The sequence below is a fragment of the Antedon bifida genome, chromosome 6 (genome assembly GCF_963402885.1).
Source record: "Antedon bifida chromosome 6, ecAntBifi1.1, whole genome shotgun sequence".
In the NCBI taxonomy this organism is placed as follows: domain Eukaryota; kingdom Metazoa; phylum Echinodermata; class Crinoidea; order Comatulida; family Antedonidae; genus Antedon; species Antedon bifida.
Window position 1 is genome coordinate 869574 of NC_136231.1, and position 20986 is coordinate 890559.

The 20986-nt window shown below is 34.2% G+C and overlaps 3 protein-coding genes across 3 annotated transcripts; 1 reads left to right on the forward strand and 2 right to left on the reverse strand.

Moving 5' to 3' along the window:
- On the reverse strand, positions 1-7573 carry LOC144844609 (LIM and SH3 domain protein 1-like). Its single transcript, XM_078701593.1, has 6 exons — positions 7352-7573; positions 4185-4279; positions 2875-2959; positions 2322-2364; positions 1637-1884; positions 1-644 (listed from the first exon to the last, which is right to left on the reverse strand). Exons 1-6 carry the CDS (start codon positions 7418-7420, stop codon positions 468-470), a joined length of 717 nt encoding a protein of 238 aa, XP_078557719.1. The 5' UTR covers positions 7421-7573; the 3' UTR covers positions 1-467.
- Positions 7574-9132: 1559 nt separating this feature from the next.
- LOC144845856 (synaptotagmin-15-like) lies at positions 9133-12596 on the forward strand. The gene is made up of 5 exons (XM_078703327.1): positions 9133-9269; positions 9748-10378; positions 10836-11159; positions 11364-11490; positions 11962-12596. Exons 2-5 carry the CDS (start codon positions 9833-9835, stop codon positions 12303-12305), a joined length of 1341 nt encoding a protein of 446 aa, XP_078559453.1. The 5' UTR covers positions 9133-9269; positions 9748-9832; the 3' UTR covers positions 12306-12596.
- A 31-nt stretch (positions 12597-12627) lies between these two features.
- Positions 12628-20068, reverse strand: LOC144845857 (caspase-6-like). Its single transcript, XM_078703328.1, has 6 exons — positions 19754-20068; positions 19317-19549; positions 18837-19012; positions 18095-18245; positions 14275-17459; positions 12628-12688 (listed from the first exon to the last, which is right to left on the reverse strand). Exons 1-5 carry the CDS (start codon positions 19975-19977, stop codon positions 17227-17229), a joined length of 1017 nt encoding a protein of 338 aa, XP_078559454.1. The 5' UTR covers positions 19978-20068; the 3' UTR covers positions 12628-12688; positions 14275-17226.
- Positions 20069-20986: the final 918 nt, after the last annotated feature.

Below are 20986 nucleotides of genomic sequence, written 5' to 3' on the forward strand. Positions count from 1 at the left end.
CAGGCATACTGAACCACAGTGAAATTAATGAAACACAAAGTGACTGAATGCTACAGCAACTTGGCAACTTACTATGGTAATGATGACAAACTGGTATTGCCTTAAATTCGTAAACTAGTTTTCCTAAACAGTTTTTAGAATTACAAAAATTTGACTGAAACGAGTAAAATGATGGCAAAATGTATCTATATTCATCATTACATTTATACCTACATAATTTCAAGAAAGTAAATTTTGTAAATGTCCTATTTTACAAACCTTCACAAGTACTGTACACTATGAGCTGATATCAATATTGAGAATATTATGCCAAAGCTATGTATTGAATAATGAGATTAATTACTATTGAAAATGAATTAAGTTACACCTTCCAATTAATTATCATCCAACCTTTGTTTTAACTATAAAATAGTCTATCCATTGTTCACTGTTATTACAAAATAGAAGAAACATTTTTAAAATACGGCTTAGACCTTCTCCACGTAGTTAGACGGTAGCATGCCATACTGTCCACTTCGCTGTACTCTACCCTCCATCCAACCATCATCGATAACGGTCACGTCAATGATATAGTCTCCCTCAATAAATGACACCTCATCATCATCTGCTGCAGAATAGTCATATAAAGCTTGGTATCGTGGTCCCTATGGAGAATAATAGATTCAAATTGATTTTATGCCAATTATGGGTCACATGATAAAAAGTAAGTGTCCTATTAATTGCTCAACATAGAGTGATGTATTCCAAGCCCATGCAATGCAACCACTTAAAGACCCCTTCCCTGCAATTTTGGACGTTTTTTGGAAAATAATACATATATATCACTTTAAAAACATTAAAACATGTCATTCCTTGTCTTAAATGTACGTTTTATGGTAAATTATGATAAAAAGTGAAAAACAATGCACTACCTTAGTAGCTCGCGGCGATCGACCTCTCGTGGACGGTCTCAGGCCTAGCCTAGCTAGGCTTAGTTTTGTAGGCCTAGCTGGTAAACATGGGTAACGTACGAACATCATACGCTAGCTATATACCTAGCCTGACGTTGTATAGTTGCTGCATTAATTGTCTTTCTATTTTTGCCACACTCCGTTGATACAAATTGGGGAAAACCCGGTATTTTCGCTTAAAAGTTAGGAGTCTTCCATTTGTTTTGGCCTCACGATCGATCGAAAAGTGGGCGAATTACAGGTGAAAAACAAAAATATCAATCCGCTATAATTATTAGAATCGACTTATTTTTCACATTTTTAACCGTTTAAAGACGAAAAAAGTTATCGCAATAGGACGATATAGTATTATTTTTACATTAAATATAGTTTGTGATCTTAAATTAGATCTAAAAAACGTAGGGAAGGGGGCTTTAACAACAGCATAACAACAATGCTTTGCGCATGCTCTGAAGCCACGCAACCACTTAACAACGGCATAACAACAATGCTTTGCGCATGCTCTGAAGCCACGCAACCACTTAACAACGGCATAACAACAATGCTTTGCGCATGCTCTATCATGTTGTTCCTGGCTATATGAAAGTTGGCATACCTCATACCTCTAAAACAATTGAGCTTGTTTCATGCCAACGAAGCAGTGGGTACTGCTTTAACCTCGCATAAAGGCTCTAGTTATAACATACCTGAGGTTCTGCTTGAGTTGGCACTGGTGGGAGCGGCTGTTGTACAATAGAAGGTAATGGCTGCTGCGGTGGTGGCTGGTATGGAGCTGGTTCTGCTTTTCTTGGAGGTGGGTTGCTGCTTTGATAACTCATTGGAGGTGGGTTGCTTTGATAACTCATTGGAGGTGGATTGCTTTGATAACCGACATTCGCTGGAGGAGGATCATATGTAGCTCTAGGTGCACTGCCAGATGCATTTGGAGGTGCAGCTGTTAATTAGACATCAATAATATCAACAAAAGGACTCATAATTATCATATAGGTGCATATTCAAAAAGAGTGCATAAGAATTTTGTTTTGTTGGTTAATGAGAGAATACTAACTGAATTATGCTCAGTGTGTGAGGAAGGTTGATATCAAATGTAGAATAAACATACTTTAAATGACACGTTCAATTACACTACAGCAGGTTTGTATACAGTTGGGTTTCAAAAAGGCAACACAAAGTAATGACAATTGATGGTTAGGACAACCTAGTCAGAAGAGTCATTAATTGTGTTTTTTGCTGAAAATTCTTGAATTGCATCGTGGGTGTAAGTCAATTAATAGGCATTTCACACAGTAATCAGTAATGTCACAAACAATATGAATACAGAATTTAAAGTGTATTCTTAAATAATAAAATGATAGCTTGTGTTTTCCTTACTGAATTTTCCTCGTTCTTCTTCAAATTGTTTTGTGTAGTTTACCTATAGAGAAAAAATACAAATATAGTGTTTAAAATTGCACAATAAAATAAGGTGGTGGGAAGGGGGAAATAGTCCTAGAACACATGCTTGCCTCCTTTAAGCAAGGACAAGCCAAGCTTAGGGGGCATGAAAGGAAAATACATTAACAAAATTGATATCCAAGAACATATTTCACATGTCCATAATAAATATATATAGCATAATAATTCAGTTTGGGTGCAGCAGAGTGATAAATGTAATGATTATGGATTAAAGGTGAATAACATTGCATCAAGGTTTAGATGGAACATTGACACTCCAAACACATGTTTTTGTTTACAGATGAGTTCTCCATTTCAGTACAAAATCATAATATAAAGCATAGTTGTAAACATTTTCTTATTCAGATCAGATTTTTATTTTTAGACATTTGTTTTTCTTTAACTTTACTGTTATTGTTGTATTTTGTGTTCTGTTGTGAGGGTTCCAAATGATCAGCAACTAATAATATGTACAAAATAAAATTTTTACCTTGCTCTGATTCTGGGTGTTCTGTGCAAGGCGTTTGTTTTCTGGTGTGTCCGCAACAGCAGTGAATTTTGTTGTTGGATAATGACTAATAATAGTAATAGAAAAGACATTTCAACATATTTTTTTAATTAAAAAAGCTGCAGCTGTTGAATGTGAAAAAGCATTATCTGAAGTAATTGCATGGAATATTTTAATTTTAGAATGAAACTTTCTCCACATAGTCCTAATAAAATTTAACAATGCTGATGTAACGAGAAGAGATTGATGAAACTCTTGTTATATATCAGACTTGTACGGACAATTCTTACACTTAGTTGCAGCTATAACTTCAACTTTATAAAGCTTGCATACTGTAACCCCAGGGTATACAGTACTTCCATCAACCCATTTGGTTTTACAAATTTTGTAAGGAAATAATATACTGTATTCATCTCATGTACAATTTTTGTAGTGTGGACGAACACTATTATGAGCAATACAGTGGACAACACGGACTACGATCCGATTAAAATAAAGACACATAACCCATGTGTTCAATGATTTTTCCAGCAAACAATCCAGTCAGTTAGAAGATGACCTTAATCAGTGATAGACTGAAATGTTTCTAAATTCATTTAAATAACTGTAATTGCTGGGGAAAGCGATTTTGAACGATGTAATACAAGGAGGTTTTTCCATGTTACTTCTTGAAATTGTTTAATATGTGGTAGAGCATTTAAGAGGTTCATGAGTCAGAACAGGATGTGAGTGATATGCATGGACCAAAGTTGCAATTGTCAGGAAATTTCCTGAAAAGGCTTAAGTTACAAACCTACAGTAGTTTTCACTCACAAATGAAAATAACAAATATACACAACAATATCTAAATAATATAGGTCATGATTAAATGTTTGGCTGTGGCATAGCAGATAGGCAGCCATCATGAAAGTTATGGTTGTGTAGCTCGAGCCTGAACTTAACACCCCATCATTTTATTACTATCATCAATGGGAAAATAAGAAGTCATAAATAAATTTCTAAGATTTTAGGCCATACAAATAAATGGATTCATACTTGATTGAGTTTAATTTATTCAAATATCAAGGAATCATACTGTAGTACACAGACTTAAGCGCTGTTTACACTATAAAACTAGTTTGACAAAAAAAGTGTGATATGCTCAAATATGGTAGTGATATGGCATCATCATGTCCATACTGTATATGGGCACATCACATTTTTTTGTCACATAAAGTTTGATAGTGTAGACAGAGCTTTATTTTTTTTAATTGTTTAATTGTTTTACTGTACAGTACAATATAGATACATACGTATTGCAATAAGGTTTCTTTGAGTAACCTTTGTAGGTCTTCAATGTCAGCTTTAAGTCACATGTTTCACATCGAAAACAGCCTTTATGCCAATACTGAAAAAACAAACAGGTACATACTCTAATATTATTATGTTTACTACAGGTGTTGAACAATGATAAGCGACAGTTCGAATAATTCATTGCTTGTGATTGGTCAACTCACTTATGTCTCTAGTGGAAACTAAGCATTACAATGGATGCCAATAATGCAATTTTTTAATTTTTTCTTATAGCGCTGTATTACAAGACAGCAGTTTTTAAACTTTATAAATGCTCAGTGTAATTATAAAAATTACTAAAATTACAGTTAATATTCTACACAAGCAGATTTTTGCAAAAAGGTACCAATTCTTTCCTACTAGTTTTTACATCATAATGCACTTCTGGAAAATGGATTTTGAGAAGGATTAGAATAGCTATACAGTACAAAACCTTTTTTACTACAAAGAGTCAAAGTCACCATTGTCATCAATGAAATCAAAGAAAGAAAATTGGTTAATCTGCTTTGTACTGTACATCTATGGCCAGTCATTCTTTAAATGACATTTTACAGTATGCAAAGTAGTTAGGACTACTTACTGTACTCCAGTGCTGTAAGGAGGAAATCAACAAATTAAGGCGTGGTACATTTAGTCTGATCCCACACATACTATACTGTAGTCATTCATAACTGTACAGATGTACCTGTATTGTACATACTTAAGTTTAGACATTACTACAGGTATGCAAATAATGCAACAGATACAAAATAACTATGTTTAAACTGAGATTTTAATTTTACGTGTAAACATACTGTACTTTCACATAGACACACTCAAACCTAAATTTCCTTAAAAGTTCAAACTAAAAACATGCATTTGGAAAGCCAAGATTTAAAAAATGTTGGCCCAGTTTCTAGAATACAATAAATAGTGGATGTCGTTTAAATACTGACATGATACACTGATCATACGTATTGCTGTAGATTATTATTTATTTTATGTTTATACATTTACGACAAAGTTACCTAATAAAATGTTTCAATTGGTACAATCATAGAGATATTATAGTGAACTATCTCTATGGTACAATGAATACAGAACTTTAATAAGTTTAAACAAACTCTTGATTAGAAAGGTTTTTATGCATGAGTTTATTTACTTTTTCCGCTCCAATGCACACATTACTGACTCCATCCACAAATGGGCGTTTATTTGAATAAAAACAGTCACTGTTCCTTTTGCATGCATGGCTAAGTTTTCCTTATTAGGCAATTAGGAGACACAAAACGAGTTTTGATTAAATATTGACTTATTTTTATCTTATTACTAATTATATTTCATTTGGTAGGGAACATAATTATAGTAATCTGTGGTGGTAAATGAATGAATTAATAATCAGTACATTGTATGACAAGTTTTGAGTGGGTTTAAATTCACAATTCAAGACCAAGAATTTATCGTTTTTTCTTGTCAGGATTTGCCAATTTTTAACACAATGTTTAATCAGTTTTCTCTTCTACTCCATGATTTTCTTTACTGTAACAATTTAAATTACAAGTGCATTCCTCATTAGTTGTGTTATTTGGTGCCAATTTTTCCTTACTGTAATTTTTTCTAATGTTAACTAATATATAATATTATATAATTATCTTTTAAATAAGAATTGTATACTGTATTCAATTTAGTTTAGCAGGCCATACATTATTGTTTCATAGAACTCAGTCAGTATTCGCCGCCTAATTTCAGATTCACATGTTATGGCCCATATTAGGTCTACAGTGAAATAAATGACCTACTGTACAGTATTCACAGTGACCCTGCAACATTTTCTTTAAACTAGATCATTCCTTTTTGGCTACAGTACAGTAGTAATAGCTAAATTGATATTTTAGTGGTTCAACTTCTTCCTGAAATATTACAATAACTTTAAGTAATATTTGGTAAATTTGGGAACATCTACAGTATGAATTAGTGCAAGGATATCAGTTTTCAAGAAAGGATTGTCTTATTAGAAAAGTGACTGTATTTCAGGAAGTTATTTCTATAGTGATTCATCAAGTTAACATTTCTTATTCTATTCATGGGCAATTACTACAGTAAAGCATTACATTTCTTATTCTATTCATGGGCAATTACTGCAGTAAAGTATTACATTTCTTATTCTATTCATGGGCAATTACTGTATGTAGTAAAGCATTTCTCCGCATTTACAAAAATAAAAAGGACCAAACGATGGTCCTAATCCATATAGTCAATCAAAAGTGGCACATCAATTCTAAAACTAAAAGTGACTCGGACTATAGTCGCTTATTGTTTTGATCTTCTAGCGATCTATATATTAAAAGTATGATTGTAAACCACTGTGTATCTTTACTCCATGTTTTAATTAATGAGGGGTGTAGCCTATTTACTCTCTTGTGTAATGATAGTAATCTATTCTACTAATCAATGCATACTACTGAACTGTATTTAATATTATAAATATATTCAATCTAGTAGGTCTACTAGGGAGGTAGTAGAGTAGATTTAGGTCTACTACTACTACTAGGCCTGGTCTCCGTATCTATTCTATTATAGGCCTAACTAGGAAGGAAGGATAGATTGGTTTAACTTAAAAAAAGTTATTCATAATATTAATCATTTTATATTTAATACTAGGAAATACACAGTAGTTTCCAATATCAATCCAGCCTATAAATCCCTGGAAAATCCTGGAGGCGTCTAGGCTACCTTTCACTTTGTATGTGTAAGCCGGGGTCAACATCGCCGGGAATCAAAAGGTTTCACTTCCTGCACGCTCTACACTCTCTGGCTGCACTGCTAGAGCCAATTAATTGTAGGCCTAAGCATAGGCTTAGACTTTCCGGACTTCTGTTCAAATATAATTTAAAATAACTAGGCTACTATATTACTATCCATCTTGAATTTCCTGTATTCAATTTATAAAAAATATGGAATATTGTTTTATTCAAAAAATCATAAATTTTGATCTACAAATAAGAAAGAATTTGTGATTTAAGTGCACGTAATACAGTGATCTAAATACAACAGAGGCAAGGACACGACGCCCTGCTGCTGCTGCCACGACATGCTGATGCAGCGCCGCGTCCCAGCAGCAGCAGGAAGAAAAATAAAACACACCTACCTTGTCCAAAACAGACATTTTTTCCATTGGATAAACTGTTTTACTACACTTAGCACATTGTTGATTCATTTTGAATAAACCTAAAAGGTGGATATTTAAACGACAATAAACTTTACAGTAGGTCTGCAAAAGTCCCAGACCTATAAAATGTACGTTGTTGGTTTCCAATACTTCGCAAAAATTGTTGAAAGTGGGTTTGGTTTCCGCCTTCGGGGATTGGTCACGTCACACACTGTTATTGTGTACACGCTTCTGCACAACAAGGGAGTCGGAAGTCGCCAAAAATCGTGTAGTGAATTTAACTATAATTTGGGGGACAGGTCCAATACTTTTTAGGCTATCTAAAACTAGAGCTTATTCGTTCATTTAGCCAGGTCGTTTGTGACTTTTTACTGAGGGGGAATATGCACCTCAAAAGGTTTTGGTTTAAAAAAGGTTTTCTTAAAAAATTGGTCCTGAATTAATGATGTCCACATGGAAATACCGGAGATATTTTTTTCCCGGTTCTAATCAACATATGTAATTCAAGTTTGCTGGTGCTTTTATTCAACTTCAGATTTTTTATTTTCCACGCTATATAAAACTACCGTATATAACAACAGCTCATCTCATATATACCTTTTTTCATTTTAACAGAAAAATGACAGGTTGAAGTTGAACTGATATGGTGAATTGATAAAAACATTTTATTTTTTTATTAAACTGAATGCTTTTTGTAAAACTAAACATAATATTTTAAGCTCTGCGTGGGAAAAGGTATCATTAAAAAAATTCCAATTTTTCTTCTTTCTTCTTTAAGTTTCGTTATTAGTTTTCAATACTTCAAGTTTTTTCACGCTGCTGCTCTAGCCCGCTACGTCACACGAGATGACTCATTTTTTAGCTGAAAGCAAGCAGCAGTTATAGTACTAGACACTGACGTTTTTGCGAAAATGTAAACTCGACTATAATATTTATAGGTCCCAGCTGATGGGCCCAAAAAACGTCGGGAAAAGAGCCTATTAGGACATTTCATGCTAAAATTACAAATCCCAAAGCATTTCTGGTATTTATGAGTCCCATTTGACTATAATACTGTAATTCGCTGTCAGATAATCATTTAATTATTATCAAAACAATCTATTAAAGTTTTTGTTTGTAATAGGATACATCACACTTGAAGTATCTGGGCGTGATGAAGTGACCTCCAGACTTGACATTAGCAATAAAATAAACTAAAGTAAATTGAGTCTGTGTTTCATATCAAATTTATTCACTTCTGTAACAAAAAAATAATATTTATTCACGTATAAAAAGAGAAAAGAAACGTTTAATTATAACCCAAAAAACATTGTCTGACAGACAATTTAAGTATTTTTTGCTTTAAATTACATTTTTTCAGGTAAAATAACTATTATGTGACTATAAAATGACACATTAAAAAAAAGATGGGAAATAAAAAATATTTTCCAGAGGGACAGTATATCTTTAAAACTGTTACATCAATAAGCGAGCAGCGTTTTTTGTAAGAAATATTTCTTGTTTACAAATGTAATTTGTTCTTTACTGGACTGCATCTCGTTTGTGAATGTGAGTGTCTCTGAATCAAAGGTGAAAAATGGTCAACAATAGGCCTATTGAAAATACTGAGCCTTTTACTGTGAGGAAACGGTAGGCCTAGGCCCTTAATCGATCCGGTTTCTTATTTTTAATCAGAATTAACTATTGAAATTTAAAACAGGAGTATTTGCATAACAACAGTCTAATTCTTTACACGTGTTTTACACATACCGTAACGTACAGTACGACGGAAAACAATTGCTATGTCGATATGTTGGATTTTCACAGAAAGATTAGAACTATATCGTTTTTTATTGACGGACGATCAAAGGATAAAATTATAGACCTACATAGGCTCTAATGGATGTCTTTCCAAACGGTAAGATTTCGGTATAGTAATTCTGAATAAATTCGTTTACACAGTGGGTTACTATTAGTTTTAAAAAACTGTTTGCTTTAGGCCTCCTCCATTTAGCCAACGTTATGTCATAACGCAAGGCGGCCATGAATTACGGAGTGGACACGGGATAACAACTTTATTGAAAACATTTGTTCTTTTTATTAGTTAATTATAGTTATGGTTATTTAGAACACTTTATACACTTTATTGATACAAATTACATCTTAAGTTGTAATTAAACAATTGAATAGACCACACGGTAGGCCTTTTGGCGATTTGTTTTGGTTTTTTTTTCAACTTCAATGAAGAAAACTAAAAGTACAGGCCTAGGTGATCAAATTAAAACGTATTTTAATACACTTTCCTATATACAATTTAATAGGTCTTTCAATTAAGGCCGAATACAGTAGGCCTATTTATTAATGTGTAGTCAAGTTATGTTATTTTCTATTTACAGTAATTATATATATTCAGTATTCACGAAACAAAGATTAAACACATGATTTACCAAAACGACACATTCAACATCAGTAAGTTTTAAAATGAAAGACATCAACGAAACAACTACAACCATCTTGGAAAATACGTCGCTACCTCTTCCAATCGCCGTAACGTCTATACTAGCTGGTATCTTGTTGGTACCGTTTCTTATCCTCATAACTGCATACTACTGTAGAAGACGTAATAAATCAACTAAAACTTCTCCAGAGTATTTCATCTATCACAAACCGATGAAACTAACGAGTTCTATCGCTTTCACAATTCCAAAAACATTATCCAAGAAAGAAGGTTCTTGTAGCAGTACGAAGAAACATATTAAAGTTTCATCGACTTTAAGGAGCACGAGCAGCGAAGACTCCTCAACTACTGCTGCCGATGAACCTTGTTTTCAGAGAACTTCAACACCATTAAGGAATAAAGATCATCCAAGTCCAGTCGATTATGGAATTGATCCTGCGGTTTATAAAATCAGCAGTGTACCAGACGAAGATCAGTCGCAAATACCTTCGAAGTATTGCCGGGGAAAATTGCAGTTTTCTATCTCTTACGCACCTATGGAGAGTCAACTTACATTTTTTCTTTTACAGGTAAAATAGGAGAATTGATATTCATTCATTCAATCTTTTATTTCGGATTCTCTGGCCCATAGAAAATGACATTATGTATAAATATTAACAAAGGCGCAGGATGGAAAGCATTTCAATATAGATTATAATGAAACAAGCAAAGAATGTGAAAGACTGTATAGAGGAAACCTTTGGAATACTGGCTAATATTAATCGATCTGTATACTACTACTATAGTAGTACTATTAGTAGTAGTATTCCATGTTTTTATTTATTCATAGACAATTCAACTATCTCTCTATATCAGACTGCAGGAAACTCTTCTAAAAATATGTTTTTTTCTTTAGAGGTCGTCACAAGTCCAATAATTAAATAAGTTTAACTTTCGGACAAAAACAAAGCAAGTTAAAAATCCCATTATATATGGTAATTGGTTTAAAGTCGTGTATATTCAGTTGTCTGTTTCTTATTGTTTCAGGTAATTCAACTACCGGCGACAAACATGCGTGGAACAACCGACTCGTACGTTGAAGTAAAAATGATCCCAAATACGCACAGATTAACGTACAGGTCCCGTATGAAGCGGGATACGTTATCACCGCAGTTCCGACAGTATTTCACGTTCACGGTTCCGATATCAGTAGTACAAGCTATGGCAGTCCGCTTTGTCGTTTTTCAGTGCGATGACGACAACAGTCCATATCCTCTAGGTGAAATTCTATATCCTCTTCGAACCTTTGATCCAAACTCGAACGAAAGATTTGAACCGATTTGGATAGATATCCACCAAGACGATTTATTGGTAAGGGTTTTGTATTTGATTGTTTTTATATGTATATAGCTGATCATACATTTGTCTTGTTATTTGGACTTTTTTCTATAAAATGTATTTGCGCAATGTGACATAGGTAAAAACTACCGACAGAATCAAATTTCGTGCACACGTACTTGCACTCATTTTTCCTCAATCATCTTTTGTCTATTCTATTTGTTTCTCTCTTAATAGCGTGACTATCGACAGGGAGAATTGTTCTTGTCGTTAACGTACCTACCAAATGCAAGTCGACTGAATGTGGTTATTCTACGTGCCAAAAACTTGCAACTTAACAATCACGAATTAAAATCATGTCAATGTAAGTTTTTTTCTTTTGAAAGTATATATTCTCAAAGATTGCATGAGACTTTATATTTGTAGCTTTATGCGTATTATACACGTTATTTATCACTCGTCATGGGTATATATGATTACATTCTGCCATTAGCTCTCTCTCTCCTCCTCTCCGCAAATAACTCTCACAAAATGCGGTTTCACATGATCAAAGTCTTCGATTCTCTCTAATCCAATTAATTATATCGCGTTACTTTATTTAAAATGTCGGGCATATTCCCATTTTCTTCTAATTTCCCCTTATTATTTCTGTATTTGTTTTACGAGTTGACGCTAAGATCTTACTATATTTTTCTGTTATTATACTGTGTATTTTTTCGGCTCTCCAGAATCACGTCTTACAATCATCGTGTTTTCTACTAAAAGTTAGTCAGCTGAGAAATAAATATTCCATCTAAATTACTCATTGTGCACCAATTTAATTTTTATTTTGTAGGTCATCAAACAACTCGGCGTTCATTCAACAAAGGCAAGTGTGGTCTTTACGTCAAACTTTCCATGATTAAATACAAGAAGTGCTACAAAAATCGACAAACTTCAGTGAAATCATGTCACCAGCACCCAGTGTTCAACCAGGCATTTTCATTAGACTTAAAGGCGAGCGAATTGGAACATGCGTATATCGTAATTGCTGTGTGTTACAGCTTACGTGCGCATGGCGTTGTAGGGAGAACCGTGATTGGGCCTTTTGTGTATTCCACTGGTGACGGTGCTGAGCATTGGAATGACATGCTGGAAGCACCAAGGAGCGCGGTACCTCACTGGCACACGTTGTTCTAAATTGCTGGTGTTCTAATATTACATTTTGTGTAGGCCTATAGCACTATGGAGGTAATAAATGTACCATGCTGGTGACGGTGCTGAGCACTGGAAGCACCAAGGAGCGCGGTACCTCACTGGAACACATTGTACCATGCTGGTGACGGTGCTGAGCACTGGAAGCACCAAGGAGCGCGGTACCTCACTGGCACACAAATTGCTGGTGTACTTCTGTGAGTGAATGAATTTAAAGCACCGTACTAACGAAAGAAATCGCCTGTTTTCTAGTAAAATAAATGTATTCAGAACTTGTTTTCGATTTTCTTTTTTTTTTGCAATCATTGCCACAAGTCGTTAAAAAATGAACGAGAAGTTTCCGTTTCAGATATTATATTAATTATTAACTAGACATGAAACTCGTCACTTTGACGAGTTAGTTATCCGCACCACGACAAACGCCACGTGCACGTCATACATTGGAATATTGCACACAGATAAAGATTATGGCATTATGACAAGAACTGAAGAATATGACATGCTGTTAGTGCTGAATTTTGTGTCATATAGTATATACATGCAAACAGTATAAGCTGTATACATATTACATACAGTGTAGAATAGGTGAAATTACGGGACCCGCCATTTATTCCAATTTTTAACATGGCGACGGTATCAAAATGAAACACTTAGATAGCAATTTCAGAAGGAAATTATCTCAGGAACAACATATTAACGTGTAGAAGAAATTTGAATACGTAAAATATAGATGCGCACCCTTTTAAATGTGATGAACTATTACGCAAAATATGAAAATACGACTTTTTTTATTCAACTGGCCATATGATGACGTCACAACATCCGATTGGCAAAATGTTTACATGAATTCGTATCTACAATCCAATAGCTTCCAGAAAACGTTTTAATCGTGATTATCACATTTTATTCTTACGAGCTATTACAGATTAAAATTTACTGTAAAGATGAAATTAATGACCCACGTAATTAAAATTTGTAGGCATGATGACGTCATAAAAATTAAAATATTTTTATCTCATGCTAAAGAAAGTTGATTGACCTACACAATATATAAATGTAGGAGAAAAAGGAATACAGATAAGCGCGATGCGCTCCATTGAATGTGATGAGCAATAACGAAAGAGACAAAAATCCTATATTTTACATTCGTGTGGCCATACGATGACGTCACAATGTTTTTTTAGCCTTATTGATGCATGATCCGATATCTACAACTCATCAACTTCTAGATTTTGTAATAAAAATAAACGGTTAACGGTTTACTTTAGAAACTATGACTGTTTAAAAAAAGACATAATTTTGACGATTTTTTAAGCTTTTTCATAAAAAACGCGCACGAATTGTCTAATTCAACGTGTTCGTATGGCGTTATTTAAACTGGAAAAGGTCTAAATTGTTTTCAAAATCACTGGGAAAGGCTTGAAAAATATAATTCAAGAGAAAAAAATATGTTTTCAACGCTATGTGCGCACCGCGCGCATAAAAAATTGCGCGCCCGTGGGAATTTTTGACATGCTCAAAATGACAAGAAACGCGTAAAAAGTTGATTAGAAATTAATTTTGCGCATTTTGAAATTTTAAATGCGCGTGCGCGCGTAACTTCTTGTCAAACATGCCATTTTTAATCCGTAGAAAGTTTGCCCCTGATATGACTTAAATTTTGTCAAAGTGTCAATACTAAATGACTTTTGGTTTTTAATCTATGATCAATCATTGAAATTCATAAAATTGCGCATAAGTCACGTTGCGCAACTATGACGTCATTCAAAAATAGGAGGTGCACAACTTCACGTAAATGCCCATATGTTGTCAAAGTTATGAAATGTTATGTTTACACATTTTAGAGGAACACGACTCACAAAAAGGAAGGAAGGAAAGAAGAATAATACAGAAAAAAAATATTGATCTCATACAATTACAAGGAGTTATCCGCTTGGTATACCAAGCGGATAACTAATAATAATAATCACTTGACTAGATACTAAGTACAAACACAGATAATCTGTTTAGAACAGGAAAATAAAACACTTGCAATTATACTACTGTATATGAACACATTACATGGAGGAAATATTAGTAAAAAATAGGTTTAAAAAAAACCCAGACATTTAGTTACTTTTTATATTATTAGTTGACCCAATCTCACAACTAGGTATATTATGTAAAATAGCAGCGTTTCCTAAACGATTAAGTTTTTCCTCAAATAATGATGCAGTTAAAGCTGAGAGATGTAAAATAACATTATTTATTTCATCTCCCTGGTTAGTCACTTTTAAAGGCGGATACGTAATGCAATAAACGTTAGGTGGATCGCCAGTGGAATTAAATGTTTAATACAGTATACAATCAAGGCAATCTGACAACAGGACACCAAGCTCGCCTTGCCAATATAGGAACTCGTAACAGTCCTTTGATCTTATGTCTGGCTGCGACAAATACCAACAGTGCATAATCTCCGGGGCACTGATCATGTTGCAGCCACAGATAAACCATTTGATCTCCGGAGTTTAACATCAGCGTTAGATTGCCTTGATATAATGTTCACTCATACTAATGCCTACATATCTTTTAAGAGGTACAGTCTCGAGTATTGCACATAATAATAGGATTAAGGTAAATATCTTGTGATCGGCAAAAACACCACAAGAAAGTTAGTATGAATTGATATTGTCATTAACAATACTGAAAACCAAGTTTAAGTTTCAGTTTCTAAGCATAATTCATAAATATTATGGGAAAGTGTTCAGAATACTTTTGCTATAAAAATATATAAACATGCAAACCAAACAAAAGAATTCACATTAATAAGCTGATATTGTTTACACAAGATATACTATAAGATAATAATTATTTACTTTTTTTGGAAATTGACTAAAAAGAAAATCAACCTCAACTCAGATTAACCAATGAAAAGAGACATCATTATGTACACATTTTTAAAATTAATGGTATGTTTATGGGTCTTGCGTGACAAGTAATATCTTCTTGCAAGATCCTCTATTAATGGTATTTTTGTATTGTCTCATTATAAATTATCATTCTTTTTTATTGTATTGTTTTACCATTGATAGAAACTACTAAATGTTAAATTATTATTATACATGAAGTAGCCTGCACAAATGATGAAATACACCTGGAGGTGATTGTAACTAAAACCTTGGTAGGCCTACATGTCATTACATTGCCAATGTATGCGGTACACATTACAATGAGCTTAAGGCCAACTAAGACAGCGTCGTAAGACGAGTCATCTCTTCGAGAGAAAACTAAACATGTTTAAAGTTCTCCCGACGACTTAAAAACTATGCCCGACGCTATCTCAAGACGACTCGGACAGCACTGATGAGTCAAAACGTTTCGTCGGGCCTCATCGTATGACGCTGTCTACGTTGCCTTTAGTGGTTAACTTGCATGCAATGTAGTTTGAATATACTAGCTCTTAATTAACCTAAGCAATTAAGAAGTGCCCCCACTAATACTCTCTTAGCTTTGTATTTAGAATAATTTTGTTTATCATGCAAGTGTTTTAGGTTTAGTTCTACTCTTGAGAAAAAAGTGCTTAACAAATTAAGTAATTAAAAATACATGATTAAACACAGCAAACACAAAGTCCATTAATACTGCCATGGAGGAAAAAAAGTTATTTTTTCCTCCATGATACTGTAGCTATTATAATTAAAGTTAAGTACTAATATAATAAGATACATTTGGCATGATACTGTATTATATATAAGTACTGTAATTACCCATAAACCATAATTCTCAGCTGCTGAATACATGTTTACTGCAAGGCCGTGTTTCCGCAGCCCATAACAAAAATTATCGCTTAATTTTTTACTAACCAATCAGATAATTAATAAAAAAATAAAATGCACATGATCAGTCATTACCAACAACAAGTGGCCAATCATAACTCAACAATTTGTCCTTCAGGTCAAAGGTTAAAAATTATCGGATTTGAATCGGATAATTATCGGTTAATTTTTCTTGAGCGGAATCGGTTAAACCCCGTTTCCACAGGAACTTTATCGGTTCATTTTTGGTTGCGTAAACACGACCTAAGCCTCATCCGCACCTTTTCATTACATTATTTCTTTTTACAAAAATAATAACAAATTCACAAATACTGTATACATTCACCAAAAAGTAATACTACTACAAACCGAATATTATAGTACAATCGTTTTCACTAAACAAATTTCAGTTCCTCAACAATCCATCCCATTTTAGAAACACAATTTTAAAGGGCTTTACCAAATGCCATGAATGTTAAAAAAAATAATTGTTTAATGTGAGTTTAGCTGTCAGCACCAATTCACATTTCAAACGAACTGTTTAAAAAAAATTTGTCTAAAGCTTCATAAGATTTTTTTTACAATAACCAATAAAACAGAAAACTTTGGCAATTTGTTAAGTGCATAAAATTTATAAAAATGTTTAAATTACTAGAGGGAATGTTAATAAAAACGTAAGTACTATATCAATGATTCTCTGATTCACTTAAATACCAAGGCCAACTGATACTGCATTACAAAACGAGGTACAACCTTACATTTGGTCTAAATGGTTTCAGAGGCAGATTTTGCTAATGCAATCCGAGGTGGCCTTATCAAGGCAATCTAACAACAGGACACTGAGCTCGCCTTGACAAGATAGGAACTCGTAACAGTCCTTTGATCTTATGTCTGGCTGCGACAAATATCAACAGTACTGTACTATGTACATATTCTCTGCGGCATGCGGTGTCTGTTAACTAATCGTGTCGCAGCCACAGATAAACCCTTTGATCTCCAGAGCTCAGTATACTGTTGTTAGATTGCCTTGGTCTTATCATGGAGCTATAAAATTAGATTTTAGCTCCATGGTCTTATCATGCTACTGTGTAACTATGACATATTACTATTACTCACTTTTTGGCAAAGTATAATTTTTTAGTTAACATTGACATAAAGCATGGCACTTGCTTCTTGCCAATCATTGCAGGATCTCTACAAGCCTTTACTGACCGCTGAGAAACAATATGGTTGACCAACAGAAGCATGTCTGTAAATTCCATCGTCGTTCCATAGCGCTCCATGACAAATGAAAGAGCTTGTATGAACCATGAACCATAGGCTGTGTCTCGGTGCGAGTAATATCCTAGTCAATGGAAATAACGAAAATCATTTTAAATAAAAATAATGTAACTACATATATGTATAATATACACTAATGAAGGCCTAGTGTTGCCCGAAAGCTCTGCTAACTTTTCTAGCTGTTTTACTTTATCGTTTGATTTAGCTTTTCACTTTTATTTTGTATCTCCATTGAGATCCAGCCACTTATACCCACAACATTTTTTCAGTATTTTGCCTTTGGATTTAAAGTATATGTTATAAAGTGTATGTTATAACAAATACATAAACACTATTACTCTATAATATTGTCTGTGGTTCATATTCTGTGAGAGTAATTCAATCCATGGAGTAAAGCAAAATATAATTTCTTGTTAACACATTGTTTATAGTTAAGCCACTAAGTAAATAAACAAGGTGTGCTTTCCCAATTCAAGGGATATTTAACTTATGAAGGGACAACAAGAAACACATTGAAATTTGGGACTGTATCCAATGGTGTAACGTATGGGGCTAAGGTCCCTGGTTTAGCATTCCTAAGGGGCCCTTTAACTCTGGGTCGTTGCATTGGGGCTGCTCATGCTCTGGGGTCCCTAGGATCTCGCCACTGTGCATACCTCATTAATGCATATGACTGTACATTGATAGGAAGCAGTTTACCTTCAGCTACAGAGTATGCTAATAGAAAGTCAGCACCAGCAGGAACAGTGGGCCTTGGGCCTGCATCTGCTACATCAACATCCATTAACTCTACATCATCAAGACCATCCATAGCATCTATACCTATCTCATGTTCCTCACCACGACATGCCTTTAAAATAAACAATCGTATATACTCAATTGTTGTCAAAGTTTGTGCTCCAAATTTCTAACCTTATATCTGCCATTGTGTAAATGCAAATTTGAAAACAAGGCTTTTAAAGTTGTATTAAGATATAATAATTTTTATTTATGGAGTATTGGGATCACTGTGGCTAAATGTGTTACATACAATGTGTTGTTTCTGTATTTAGAGCAGAAGTTAATAGATGAGTAATTGAGATATGGGATCTTTTGAGATGTCCTAACTTACACAACCTCTGCAGTGGATGACATAGTACCAGTTAAACAGAAATAAGACCACATTTACCCTGGATCGGCAATCGATAGGTGTAAACACTCCAGAAAGTTAGGTCGGCCCTGGGTGACCAATGGCTTGAGAAAATTGAGTAAATGAATCCTCAGGGCCGTTGTTTGGAATGCAAATGTAAACAAGCTGGATCAGGCTCAAACAATTAAATTTGTACCCATCCTGGAGGGCCCAGGAATGGCCCAGCACCCAATCGTGTAAATGGGGTATACCCACAAACCTACAGTAAGTTGTAAAAATGGACATTATTTTTATTATAAATCTTCTACTAACCTGTATTAAAAAAATCTTTGGTTTTCCAACTAAACTTTTGCACTTCTCTCCTCTGAAACGGTCAATGAGTTCTTGTAACTTAAGCACACCATCATAAGCATAAATGACGTCGTTATCACCATGAGTAAGGAAGACGCATACAAAGCAATCTGAATCTGCATGACTCTGTTGTGACACTAAAAATACAAATTGTTGTAAAGTAAAATTTCTGATATTAAAGATTTGATTTATAAAGGAAAATCATTAAAAAACCAGTCGTAATTATCTACAGTATGCCCGGTATAGGACATGTCTTCTCAGGACTATAAACCGTAGGTCCAGTGTACACATCTGGCTCATGTGCACTTTAAAGAACCTAGTACATCTTTCGAGACGAGTAGGGGGTTACTCCGGTGCACTAGTACATCACATCCACTGATCACAACTGATCTTTGACTGAAGAAGTCGCCCACCAACTTGCAGTACTGTTTAGTGTCGTACCATTTTTTAGGGCATCCCATAACTGCACCACTGTTAAATCTTGATGAACTTTGACATCAAACTGAAGCTTTGTAAGTTGTTTTTTCAAGTTATCAACATCGTGTTGGGTTCCTCGCCTACGTGGCATTTGCGTGCCCAGATGAAATTCTTCATGATTGAAAATGACAGCAACACCACGTTTTGGATGAGACATATTATAGCTTAATAAATTCTTGTCAATTCCCTGTAAAATACTAAATAATAATTTATAAAACATGTTATATAAATGTGTGTGTGTATTTGTTCAACAAGATGTATAATATAATATAGTAATGTATGGCCTAGAGTAGTAGTAGTAGTAGGCCTACCCTAGGCCTATGCTAATTATTTATTAATTTACTATATTATAGGCCTAGGCCTACTATACAGTATTGCTTTATAAGGTAGCAGGTATTTACCTTGGTACGTCACTAGAAGTAGAATAATCAGGCACTAGTCCTAGGCCTGGTTGAACATTCCAACTACTGGCTGTGGTCTCAGACGCCGGGGTTTGATACTGACTTCTTACCGTGGATGGCTGTTGTTGGTTTCTCGACGACGATGAATGAATGGAAGGACGAGACGATGCAAACAAAGCATCGTTTTCTGTTATGTGATTATCGTTCTTTGATTGATCTGCCATGTCCAAATTTAATTGAGGCTAGTTTTGACTAGGCCTACTTGATACAGATTTAGAAAATACTGTACGATATCATCAATCACAGAAGTGACACACACAACAAAACAAACAATAAAAATGATGTCATTAGTACGGCTGCTCTACAATGACAGAGGAAGCAATTCGCGTCAACTATTATGTGTAACGCGTTACTAATTTAAAACATGATAAAACAGCATATTTAACCTTGTTTTTTCTGGTATAAAATATAAATTGATTTACCATTATTGGCATATTAATCAATAAAATAAAATGTAAATAGTTATATCATAGAACGAGGAGATTACAGTCGAGTCATGCGCAGTTCATACAATCCAAACAAAGAAAAACAAAGATGTGATAGAGGGCGGTTTATTGCATAGAAAAGTTGTTTTTTTTCGTTTAGTATAGTTTTTAAATTGTTAAACAATTTAAATTATTTCAACAAGAAAAAGGGTGATTTAAAAAAAAGTTTTACCGTCGGCACCGACGGAAAGTTTTCATCGTCAATCAGCCTTGCCTTTAGTTATAAACAGTACTTTTAGGCCTATAAAATATGAGGCTCTGTTTCGCTTTTATCATGATTTGTTGCTTGTTTTTACTATTTTTTTTTCTCTTTTGCAAATACAAAGCTTGGCTTAGTATCATCACTTTTTGCAAACAATTCTATATATCTACCACCCACATTGTGTTACATTTTCTTTACGTATTTCTCCATGGTCCGATGGAGAAATATATATGCCTGTATCTGAATTCGTTTATCTATTTATGGTACTGAAAATAATTGACATCCGTTTCTTATCTGTTTCCTCTCCTCACGAACATCAACTACCAGCTACCCCAAGGTCGCCCTGAATAAACAATCATATGTGTAACGTCATAATTGTCCACTTTGTGATTGGCCCACGACTAGTAAAATTAACCGAGGATCCAATTCTTACCTTATCCAGGAAGCTGTCACAAACGAATTGATAAAACAAAGCAAAGATCTCCT